General features: G+C 35.9%; 1 protein-coding gene across 1 annotated transcript in view; it reads right to left on the bottom strand.

The window, feature by feature from the left end:
• Positions 1-798: 798 nt before the first annotated feature.
• The window catches only part of TBPL1 (TATA-box binding protein like 1), a 32,402-nt gene continuing 19,980 nt past the window's right edge, over positions 799-13,220 (bottom strand). Inside the window, exons 2-7 of the mRNA XM_059082984.2 lie at positions 8,881-9,059; positions 7,101-7,183; positions 6,876-6,939; positions 5,234-5,337; positions 5,046-5,140; positions 799-3,025 (exon numbers count right to left, since the gene is read on the bottom strand). Of these exons, the coding sequence (XP_058938967.1) occupies positions 2,946-3,025; positions 5,046-5,140; positions 5,234-5,337; positions 6,876-6,939; positions 7,101-7,183; positions 8,881-9,015 (561 nt within the window). The 5' untranslated portion in view covers positions 9,016-9,059 and the 3' untranslated portion in view covers positions 799-2,945. The remainder of the gene's footprint in view (positions 3,026-5,045; positions 5,141-5,233; positions 5,338-6,875; positions 6,940-7,100; positions 7,184-8,880; positions 9,060-13,220) is intronic.

The following is a 13,220-nucleotide window of genomic DNA, read 5'->3' as shown; positions in this document are numbered from 1 at the left end:
ACAACCTAACTTGAAAAAGAATACAAAAATATGATTAACCTGAAGAAAGGAGAATCCTAAGAGTCAAAGGCCCTTTTTATTCAGCTTGAAATTTTTCTATTGGCCCATAACAAACTGTCCTAGTTTCATATAAGGAAATATGATCTACTGCATTCCCTTATAATGAAGTGATCTGACTACAACCTATGTGAGCAATAGTAAAACTGTATTATCAGGAACTCAGGAGAATGACTAAAAGTCCTGGTGCTGAAACATACTATCTAAATTAAAATTGGCAGGGGAGGTTATGAGGAAGGGGGATTTGCAGTCTTCATTCTGCATGGTACATTTCATATGCAAGTTAGAACATGCACTGTTCACTTGTTTTGGAAGACGGGAAAGTATGTTCTGTAGAGGATCAATTTAAGAAATTTATTATGAACCTTCAGTGCAATTATACGCTGAGATTAAAAAAGGTCAAGACAGGTAATCAGTATGAATTTTTTTTTCTTTGCCAAGCATCACAGATTGTAAGATATTTAACAAAATTGTTACATATTTCGCTGTGCAGTTCAAACACTGTATATATTTTAGCAATCTCTTGGCTTAGCCATACATTGTAAATGGGCAGGAAACTGTTATAAACCTAGTAGGTTTATCACTAAGTGATTTCAATTTCAGGATCTTCAACACTCTCTTACATTTTTCTTTCATTATCCAGAATCTATGAAACAGTTCTGTTTTCAAACTAATTTTTACCCAATATGCACCCAATCAGAGCTTTTTGACTTTCAAAAATAAAAAAGGGGGAATACTTATAATTTATATGTATATATTCATAGTTTTTATTTATAAAAAAAAATGTACAGCACTTGTGAAAAGCCAGAAGACATCAGACACACTACTCATTTCTTGCCAGCTTTGTTAAGTATAGTGGGTCACCTATGACACTTTGCCAGGCGATACTCAAGCAAGCAGTCCTGAAACCAGACCCAGTCAGATTGTCTTTCTCCCTCTTTTCTGAGAAAGCATTTTGATGAGCTACTGATCTACATAGTTTTCAAGTCACTTGAATACTGAAAAATATTACAACAAACATCTGGATCTGCACCTTGGCTATATAATCATGTGCCCCCCACCCTTTTTGCTATTTCTTTTTTGTGAGCACTGCCAAACAGGAGGTCACTTAATTACTGTTAATTAAATCTAAGTGGAAAACCTCAAATTTTTGAAACAGTCTGCCCAGAACCTATAACTTTCATTGAATTTTATTCTGTATAGTTTTTGAGGTTGCCTATCCCACTGGATCTCAAAATGAAGCAAATAAACACAAATGTAAAAAATGAGAAAGAAGTCTTAAAATCACAATTAAGTCTTTCCCAAGAAAGAAAATATAAAAGTTAGCCATTGGCCCCAACTTATGAGGGAGTGAGAGGCAGGGTAGGGGAAGGCATCGAGAAGAAAGAAGATACAAATAAACATAAAAAAATAATACGTATTGTTCAGTGCAGCTTTCAAGATTTTAGAATATGGTAGGGAAAATGGAGGTTAAGATATTCCAATTTTTCACAAAGGTTTCAAAACATTTTGGAAATTCAAGGTTTTAGAGGAAAATTGTGTTGTACTATTACCTCTATTAATTTTAACTGAGAAGCTAATATGACTCTCCACTCAGCTTTATTTCTAGGTAAAATCATTGCTAGTAATACTAAACTCCTAAACACAAATGGCCAAGCACCACTGCGGCCTGATCCTATATTACCATTCCTGGGCTCATGGGTGAGCCAGAGAGCCACTGTTTCACAAAATGCATATTTATTATAACTTTAAGAGGAGCAATCCCATATACTGAGTAGTCGCTCTTTAGCTTCATTAAATAAGACACAGCAAGGGGAAAGACTTATCTTGCAAAATGGCTTTCAAGTTCAAATTGAACTGTAGTATAATTACACTGTGGCACAGAATCAGTTTTTGGGCACTTCTTGCTAAAACAGCACAATGTTTCAACTTCTGACAAGACTCTTAGTAAAGGCTTGAGTACCAACCTAAGATTTTTACTTTCCTATAACCAGAGTTGAGTCTTTCCAGAATAACAAAGGTACATATGAGGTACAACCCATCACAGCTTCTTTCTTATATTCATCTTGTAGGTAAGTTTCTCTTTTTAAAACTACAACTTTATGACTTTTAAAAGATAGTTAACATTTTCTATCATGTTAAATTAGCAACATAAGACATTACGCTTAATTTATAAAGTTCTACTCCAGTTCCCTAGAATTTATATACATGTTTTTATTTCTAATCTGCAAGAAAAAAATTCCTATTTGATATTTGGTAACAGAGCATTAAAAGATACTATACACATGTGGCATATATATATATTTACAAAATACACTTCAAAAAGAAGCCAACACACTTTAGCAAAAGTCTAAGCTTGCATAGATTAAAAAAAAAAGAATTATGAATACAATTTTTGTTGAAATAGAAAATAGGGAATAGAATGGATATGAAGAGTGATCTTTTACAAACTTTTATTTGTGCACATTCAATTGAAAAAGATAACTTTTACAGGTTCTTTGGTGCCCATATTCAGCATACAAAAATGTAAAAGACTATTCACAAATAAAACACATCAGCTCAAACTGGAAAAAAAATAATGATAACAACAAAACACTTTAAGGTAGTGCACACTGTGACAGCTCTGCTCTTGGGGACATGAAATTACTGCGAAAATAAATAGAATGTCCTTTTGTAAAAGCAGCAATGTCATGTCTTGTAAACTTCCTTTTTATATTACAGCAAGGTTTGAAATAAAATCCAAAGGGACTGGAGCTTACACTGTAGCCGTGAATGAATAAAAGAGTCTATTTCCTCAATTACTGTTGGTCCAGTTTTCCTTTTGAGTCCAATGTGCAGCAGGTTTTAAAAGGTACTCAGTTTGGGATTCTAACCAATTATGTGATGACTTATAAAATTTCTTTCCTGCTTTCAAACACAAATGGGTATACCTGTTCCACAGCAGTAGCGACGGCCTTTACATTGGGCCCTGTAACAGCACAGTGGAGGAAGGGGTGAGAAGAGGCAAGAGAGCACTAGGTAAAGCAGATTTCCCAGAATTACAAATAACCAAGTACTTTAGAATTTATCAGGTTGTTTTAAAAACATCTACACTTACATAATTATACACACAGTCACAGCAAGAACCAAGAGAATAAGATTTTTTATGGACAATTAAAGGGAATCAAACACAAAATGATGATATTCATCTTGTTTTAGGGCACCATTGTGAAAAGAGTATATAAAAAAACCACACAGACAATTACAAAGTACTATAATATGCTTATTAAAGAAAGGAATAACAAGTAGGAGTACATAACTATTATGCTTTTGGTTACTGTAGTCTGGCTTTTGGTTAGGCTACGACTGAAGCTCACAGGAGTATCGAGGAACCCAGCAGAGCTAAACAAAGCTGCTACCAGAGTGTTGGGAAACCAGAGGGCTGTTATATACTGCACGGTCTAAACATCCCCACAAATTCACTACTATTTGGTACTCACATGTTTATTACTAATCTGGCCATTCACCCTTACAGCTTACTCTGCCCGTTAAAAAAAAAAGCACCAGGGGATGAAGTTATGTTATATATTAATTAATCTATATAATGCTAGGACTTTAAAAATATGTAGCCTTTCATCTAAATAGCTAAAAAAATATATAAAAAGGATAATGAAAAAATATTTTTATAAAACTTATTCTGAATAAATACGTTTTTTCTACTAACGTAAACTTACCTTTTGAAAGATCCTAAAAAACGTACATATGCACCCATTGTGGACCCTTTGAAGGTACTGACCACGTCTTACCCTGGTCCGATCCTTCCTGACTCACCTCAGTCCCTCCACAGAGTACAGCTTTGACCACGGGAACCACTCAGTACATGTCCACTGAATTAACAGTTCATAGGGTATTCCAGAGGTTAATATATAATGCATACTAATTAACCAGGTCAGTGGTCTTCAGTTTGCTACTGTGTTGTTTAAATCTATTAACTTAATATATATTTTACATATGCATTATTTTCTTCCATACTTAATAGGGACTTGTCAAATAGATTTGGAGGCCTCTGTGAGGTCTGGGCTCCAAAGTGTAGAAACAGAGAGTCCAAAGAAGGAAAGAAATGGACTTGCTCCCCCATTTTTAAGATTCAGGTATGACTCTGGCAAGAGCCTTTAAGTCTCCAAGGAAGATGTGAAAATCCATGGCTGAATCAGAACTAAAGCTTTTTTGTTGAAGGTTTACAGGTGTCAATAATTTTTATTTTCCTCTAAGGATTGAAGGAATAAAAAAATTCAAGGACTCTACAGAAATTTTCCTTAACTTAGTTTTGCCAAAGGTAGGGTCTGACTCTCAAGTACTGTCTCTGAACAATTTATAACCATAGTACCATTAAAAAAATCATCCTGCATGCTAATACTACCCTTGGACATCTATGCCTACGTAGTATTCTGAAACTACCCCTTCCAAGTAATTAAAACAATTCAAAAGATATAACAAAATACACATAAAACATACCAAATAGGTACCAATTACATATGAATATTTTGCTCATGTAAAACCTCTATGAAGTTCATAGAATGGGTTTGTCTTGAGTATTTTAAATGCAAGATGTCATAAACTTAAAAATCATATATGAAAATACATACTAGAATATTTTTAATTCCAAACTGAAAACTATCCAAATGCCCATGGAACAATATATTCACGTACTGGGTACTAAATAGCAGTAAGAATGGCTGATCTACAGCTACACGGAGCAATAGAGATGAATCTCACTAGGGTAATGATGAAGATGAAGACCAGCACAAAATAGTATACATAAGATTTCAAAATAGTATATAGAAGCAGGTTAAACTAATCTACTGTGTTAAAAGTGAGGAGACTGGTTCCCCTAGAAGGGCAGAAGTGGCTAAAAGGGACAAAGCAGACTTTATCTCTATTTTGGTACGGACACCTCTTATCTCATTCAATCCATAATTGACAAGCTTGGTTTCAATATCATAAAATACCTGTTACTGTGATACTTCCTGTTGAAAAAATCTGTAATGTAGCTCTTAGAGATTTTATCCGATAACACACAGCAGGATGAAGTTCAGGTTCGTAACTATGCAAAAAAAAGCCACAATTAATATAAATCCTTATAGCCTGACAAATAATTTCAAATTTGCTAAGTTATCTTGATTCTTCAAAGACCTACCTGGCATGAGGTCTATTATTCTTTGTGAATTCTGGCAAACGTATTTCAAATGGCATGTTACATACTGCCAAAACATTAACAACCTTAAAATCTGTAAAAATTACCTTTAGGAGAGAAGTAAAACGAATGAATTATTTTGAAACAAAACAAAATATTTGCTCATCATGGCAATCTTAATCATTGAATTGTAATCCTTAAATATAAGAACAAACAAGATAAACAGAAACATTTAAAGCATGGATTTAGTGTTTTAAGTTATCGGGGACTCCTTAATGCTATAATTAAAGGGGGGAAAAAGGCTCAAAAACGTCATTAAAAAAATAAACAAAGCCTGAGATAATTGCATGATCAAAGCGCTACATCTGGGGTCTTCTGAATCTTATTTCAGTTTAATTTTTCAATACTTTAAACCCATTTAATATTTAATCTACTGGGATAAGAGGGAGAACAGTGAAGAAAAACGTAAAGCAGAGTCCTCCTTGAAGTGTCAGAATGGAAAGCCATCACTTAAAACTCAGAAAGTAGTGGACATTGAGCTCCAAACGCCAGACTTTTTCTTATATGCAGTCAGGTAAAATGGCATTTCTGTGAGTTTAGTTAGATGTTTGTTTCTTTTGGGGGACAAAATGAGGAATAGTGTGATAGAATTGTGTTTTTAACTCACTGGGATTTCTTTCAACATTTCTAATATTATGCTAAGAAAAGAGGCTCCAAGGCTGAACATAATGTTCCCTCAATATTAATAACTTCAGCCACTCCTACCAAGATTTTAATGGTTTTACCCTGTCATCTTTTCAACTGTCCCTAGTAAAACCACAAATCTGGATGAACTATCCTCCAACTCAGTACTGACACAAGGCAGTGGGAGAAAGTCACAAAATGTGCACAGTGGCCCCGCTGTCAATCATGGCTCTCTATCCTGCACTCCCATCCAGCACCAACACCCCCATGCCCCCCCAGCACCTTAGTGCCTTCCTAGCACCTTCCACCTCAGAGGAGACTGAAGTCATCAGAGAGAAACTCAACGTCTCATCACCTCCCACCCAAATCCCAAACTGCCTAGGCCCACCTGTTCAGGAACCACAGCTCATCTTTTTCTTTCATTTACTCATAATTTCCAAGTGACCTAGCAAGTCCAGGATATGTACTAATTTTATTCAAATGCATGCCTCTACAAAATTATATTTGAGAAGGCTGGCCTGCTCGTAACAGTCACGTTACAAGCGTGAGAGCCTGCTAACCAGTGAGTATGTGTCAGCAGGGTCCTGCAGCTCTAGCTCATCACCCTGCTACAGCATTCTTGTGACGATCAAAAACGGAATTTTTTTGTGTGTGAGAAGTGAAAAATGTAGAGTTGAAAAGGCAGTTAATCTGTAAGGAAACAAGTCTCTCTCTCTCTCTCTCTCTCTCTCTCTCTGGGGAAAGGATGTGGGAAAAAGCCAGGATTCCTGACAAATACCCACATGGGCAAGGTCTGCCACTAAATTTTTGTGTTGAAGGACAGTATTATACAATGTAGAAAAAGGTCAATCGTAAGAGGACTTTCTGTGGAGATTTCTTTAGTCCGTTAAAAAAAAAATGTTAACTTTACAAAAATAAATCCTTAAGTATCTGCGGCTCGGATCGCTTTTGAAAACGTTACCTGAAATCCTAGCTTCTGGAGACTGCGGGCTAAACGTCTGGCACCAAATTTAGCTTCTTCTTCACTGTGGTTTGAAAGAAAGAAAAAGATGATCAGTTACACAGGAAATAAATTTATACTGAGGAACACAACAAACTGTACACGTGAATTTGTTTTTAAGTCTAGATGTCCTTCCCATGAGGGGAAAATTAAAAAATGAAAATTGAAAACCCAAGTAACATTTACCTTGTTGCTCCAGTGCAAATAATTTTTCCTGAGGACCAAATCGTAGCTGTAATTCTAGGCTTTCTAAGCTTCATTAATACTTTCTGCAAAAAAAGACAACCAGAACTCCAACAACCTGATTACACAGTAAGTGTTGATTTTCACACACGGTTCTACTCTATGTCGCCATTTCACGTTTAAATACTACGCCAAGCTTACCCAAAACTGAATAACTGTTCTCCAAATCACCCATTCTGAAATCAAGAACCACGCTGAACACAAAGAACGTATTAATCCAAAAGGACATTTAATCAATTAAAAATTCAAGGCCTGTATAAATCTCACTGTATACTTGAAATCAATGTACCACAAGGATGTACACACTCCAACTCTCGTTCCACTCTGTTCACATAACTGGAATTTGCAATTTGCACGCATCCTCAAACATGTCAAACTTGTCCACACCTCAGGAGCTTTGCCTAGCTTACTTTCATCTGGAATATTCTTCCTTCAATGTTCTCCCTTCATTCAGGTCTCTCACCAGATGTCATCTCCACAGAGAGGCCTTCCCTGATCATTCCACCAAAGTACCCATCCCTTCACCCCTCCCTGATTTCTTTTTTTGTGGTACGCGGGCCTCTCCCGTTGCGGAGCACAGGCTCCGGACGCGCAGGCTCAGCGGCCATGGCTCACGGGCCCAGCCGCTCCGCGGCATGTGGGATCTTCCCGGACCGGGGCACGAACCCGTGTCCCCTGCGTCGGCAGGCGGATTCTCAACCACTACGCCACCGCGGAAGCCCCCTCCCTGATTTCTAACCCTGCTTTTCTCTGCTTCTTGGTGCCCGCCACTACTTTATACTGTGTCTTACAGCTGAGATGCCCATTACATATTCAAGGTCGATGTGCAAATCCTGAACGCGGGAGGAATGCTGGAGCTGGAGATGTAATTTTAGATTCGTTAGAAACGAAAGGTACTTGAAGCTATGGATTTAGAAGAAATTACCTACAGTGTGAGTATAAACAGGTCAAGGACTAAGGTCCAAGATAAAATGTGAATTTAAATTTTCACTGCAGCTTTTCATGTATGGCAATATTCATTATATGGCCATTATGTATAAAAGAGATAAATGTTTACTGAATACATAACAAATAAATGAATGAGACATTTCTTCTTAAAACTCTTGTTACATTTTTAGTTCCTTCTTTTCTCTGTCATATGCCATATTATCAAACTAGAAAGCTATTAAATCTGGGGAGACAAAATTTACCACAGATGCCAAAATAAAATCTGAGCTAAAATACATTATAAAATGTCATACGTAAGTGGATGTGGCTGAGAAACATTGAGTTTATTCTACTTTTAAGTGTCTTGCACTACCAGCTCGTCCATCAACTCAGTTTTCAGTTAACCTTCCTAGAAAAAATGACTTCTCTACCATATGGCATGCTAAAGTTCCAACGCAGCATTAAGCCTTTTCCTCTCTTTTTAGCAGATATATTTGCTCCTTTTTTAAAGTGAAGATGGCATTATTGATGAACCTGAAAACCTTTCATTGTGATTCACTGAAATTTTTAATTGAATTTAATTCATCTTTACTTAGTTTCTAGCGTGAAGAACTAATGAAAATTTATCAAGGTATACTGGCATCTGATTTTTAGAGCTTAAACAGAGCCTTCATACACATTCTTAATTTTTATAGTAAATGTATAAGGTAGTGTCATCATTGTTTACTTAGTATCTTCTTCACAGCACTATAAAATTAGGCTAATGTAGCACACATGACAAAATTCAGATACTCACTCCAACGTCACGCTTATAAATTACATTTGCTCCCTCCAAAGCAATCTTCCTTAAGTTCAAATGGCATCTTGTTCTAAAAACACAGACTACATTTGTAATTAGAATGTCCAGTGCAACATCACTGTCTGCATCCATTGGGGTAGTTTAAAAACTTAGCTTCCCACCACGAAGATCACATCCTGAGAAATAAAACAAAATAAAATAATTAAACTCAAATGTTTTGTTAATATATTGTTCACAAGTAATCTTGAAAACTAAAATGCAAGAAGTCGATCTCATTACTTATTGTTCAAATGGTACTCAAATCAAATCATATCCTTTCTTCTCCCCACAAAAAAAAAATGTCACTTTTTAAAAGATAACATGTCATATAAAATCCTTCCAAATCTGGACCTAACTTTCATTCCTTAAAATTAATCAGTAACTTTTACATGCCAGGAGCTTGCCAGATGTATCTGGAGCGACTCGCCTTTACAACCACCATGCTCCAGGCATATTGCAGTTATGGCCATTCTCCAAACACACCATGTTCAAGGGCTGGACTTTGTGGTCCCAATGTCCAACCATTAATAGTACTACAACCCACCTCATACAACCTGCAAGGGCTGTAAAAAGAATGACCTACTTTTCTGCTATTTCGGGTAGAGCCATTGACTTAAGTTTAAAGAGGCAGCAATATTAATTATAACATTTATTAACAGACTTTTCTCACTTACAAGTCATTCATTCATTATTCACTTACTGAATACCTCCATACACTGAGGATACTGGAGGAAAAAAGGAATAAGGCAAGGTCTTTTGTCCTGAAGGAGCTCACAAACCTGTGTGTGTACAGGGGAGCTCTAACAGTTACTTAGCACAACAGCATTTTTATCAAGATCCCAATCTTCCAAAAAATATATCTTTTCAAAACTGTTTGAATTTCTATAAACAAACAAGAACAAGCCCTTGTTTTTACTAAGCACATGATCCATGTCCAGCTAAAATATTCTCTGAGTTTCCACCTCTTAAAAAATAAGTAATGGTAATTCAGCTTACCTACCCCACAAAGAGAAAATCAGAATATAGTAACAATACTATATAATTATCTTTACAATTCCTTGAAGCCACAATATGAAAATGAACTAGGATTCTTTATACAGATTCAAGTTATTATATGACTAAAAAATGAAGAAGCCAAGAGTCCAAATAAAAAAAATTCAGTTTTGTTTTCCTGCCTTTTAGTTTCTGATGGGACATAAGAAGTCAGACCGAAACTTTTAGCATCTCTATAGCATTGAACTCTGTGTATTACTTGAACCTCAACATCATTCTATTTTCTCACTCTTATATTCCCTTCAATCTGCTTATCTTTTTGTTTTTCTGTTCTTTGTGTATGTTTGAGCAACCTCATATGATTCTTATGTACGAGAGGCGGGGCAGGGGTGGCAGTGGAGTCTGTAGGTGGACAGATTAATAAGCAGAGGACAGAAACAGTTATCAGTGGTGATCTTAAGTGCAGACTCCATGTTTGACGCACCACTGACTAGTTCTCAGGACTTAGGCCAGTTATGCATTCTGTCTGTGTCTTGGTTTTCTCACCTGTGACATGGAATAGACAGTGCCTACCAGACAGTGTTATGGGAATTATATAAAATGTATGAAAAGTACTTAGCACATATACTTGGAAAATAATAACACAAATGTAACAGTGATTAGGGATAAAAATAAGTTCACATCTACAGGCAGGGCAGAGATTTCTTAGCATTACTTCCCACGATTACATCACAACCCAGATATTGAGCCACCTTCTATTTTCCTATTAAAATTAGGAAATAACTGTGAGGTAGAGGCTCCCAGCTGCTCACCCCAACATCTATTAGGCCCTCTCGTACTGGTCAAAGAAATGTTAAATGAATGGTTTTGTGTCTTTTGAGAACTCTGCTTTGAGGGACCAAATTAACCAGCGAAGACCCTTTTGCCTTTCTGCTCTTCTTTACTCTTGCTGCATGGAGTCTGGACGTGAGAGCTGGAACTTAAGAAGCCATTTGGGATCATGAGATTATGAGATGAGTATGGAAGAATAGTAAGACAGAAGCAGCCCGAGTCCCTGATACTGTGAAACTCCTTACTAGCCCTGTACTTTCTCATTCTAGACTTCACAAATGTGAGAGAAAAATCAATTTCTATCTTAAGCCCCCATGGTGGACTTTAGTTATATGCAGCCTGACTGACACATATCCCATGATAAGAGGCCACAAAAAGCACTACTTAACAGAGAAATTACATATGAAGAAACTATGTCAAATTTACTGTTTCACATAGCCTTTTTACAACAAACAGGCTAAAACAAATTGACTCAGATCTACTACTCTGAGTATTAAACTGCTGAACTGTCTGGGAGAGAATACAAGGATAACATATAAGGTAAAAAATAAGTCAAGAAAGAAGGGGTAAAGCAAATCTTTGCGAATGCAAATAAGCCTTAATTAATTTGAAATTAATTCAAAATTGATGATTGTTTCTATATATCAGCGACTTAAATTCTAAAAATGAAGTCAGGGGCATAGATCATCATAAGTTAGGAAGTATTCATATTTTATATGAGTAAGCTGTCAAACAGTCTCAGAAGATATAACATTGCTTTAATAGGTTTTAAATCAAGGATAAAATATGAAGTCAGTACTTCAGAAAAAAAAAGAGGCAAGGCATACTACATGAAAGATTCCACCTTTTCCAAACAGTACCAAAAAAAAAAAAAGGCCCATTTGCAGTTTATCTATCTTGTAAAACAAGAGTAGTACTAAATATTAACAAAGATTAACTTGTTAAAGCTAAAGCATTTGATATCACTTTTAAATAGGATAATTCAAATGGCAATCCAGTGAAAGAGACAAATCTCAACTTCTACAGAGCATCTGACAGCCTATCATACCCCTTTCAATTTTGAGTGAAGCTAAATCATTTATTAATGGGTAAAAAATTCTACCTGAGGAAACTTTATTGTCAGCATTAAAGAGGAATGAATTGATTACCTCTTAAAGTAGTTCAAAAGGCTTAGATTATTCCTAAAAATACACACACATAACTTTTTAAACACACACACACACACACACACACACACACACACACACACTCACACACACACAACTATAAAAAACATGGGGACAATTAATTCCCACCAGGGAAGAAACATTCCAAATTGCTTGTAACTATTATGGTACCTACAGTTAAACATCTGGACCATTTATTTCACCTGCTAAATTCTGAAAGTCAAAGACTACATCTTAAATGTTTGTACACACCTATGGCTCGGCACCATATCTAGCACACAGTAAATGTTCTCTTACTATTTGGTGAATGAATGCTAGAAAATCCAACATTTCAATCTTCAGCCTATATTAAATTTCTCACCTACCTAGAATTCCAAACTATTTCTTTTAATACTAGGCATGGAAAAAATTTTTAAAAACTAAAAGCAAGTCTGAAACTTTACTTCCAAAGCCACTCATTTTCATATAAATGAAGAAGAGCTAAGAGTCTTTTTCTTTCCCTTAATATCCATGAAAATGCATATGTAGTACACTTTACTATATTTCATGATGGTTTACACATAAAACTTTTAAAACTTGTTTGTACAGTTCCAAGGGAAATGTGTTTAAGCAACTCCACAACAAAGAATAGTATTTTAGAGTGGCATTTAAACTTACAAAGCTGTTAAGCCTGCTGACACTATAGCATGAAATACTTAAGATACATAAATGGCAAAAACGAACATCTATGTACCTACCATCCAGCTTAAAATATAAAATTTACAATACAATTGATGTCTCCTCATGCACTTCTCCCAGATTACACGCTCATACCTTCCCTCTGGAGAAAATCTCTACTCTCGTTGAATTGTTTTATCATTCTCATATATTCCTCTTAAAGTTATGACATATATATTATGTCCTTGAACCCAGTAAGTCATGTTTTTTTAAAAAAAATACATTGATGGATTTGGTTTGCTAATAATTTCAGTTAGGATTGATATGTCTATGTTTGTAAGTAGAATTTGCCTATAATATTCCTTTCTTGGACTGTCTTTATCTGGTTTGAGTATCAAGGTGACATAGACTTATTATAAAAGTTAGGTTGGTTTCTTTTTTTTTTTTTTTTAAACATCTTTATTGGAGTATAATTGCTTTGCAATGTTGTGTTAGTTTCTGCTGTTTAACAAAGTGAATCAGCTATATGCATACATATATCCCCATATCCCCTCCCTCTGGTGTCTCCCTCCCACCCTCCCTCCCATCCCACACCTCTAGGTGGTCACAAAGCACCTAGCTGATCTCCCTGTGCTTTGCAGCTGCTTCCCA

The sequence above is a fragment of the Kogia breviceps genome, chromosome 13 (assembly GCF_026419965.1).
Source record: "Kogia breviceps isolate mKogBre1 chromosome 13, mKogBre1 haplotype 1, whole genome shotgun sequence".
In the NCBI taxonomy this organism is placed as follows: Eukaryota; Metazoa; Chordata; class Mammalia; order Artiodactyla; family Physeteridae; genus Kogia; species Kogia breviceps.
The sequence above is the reverse complement of the archived record's forward strand: the minus strand, read 5'-3'. Positions and strand labels throughout refer to the sequence as shown.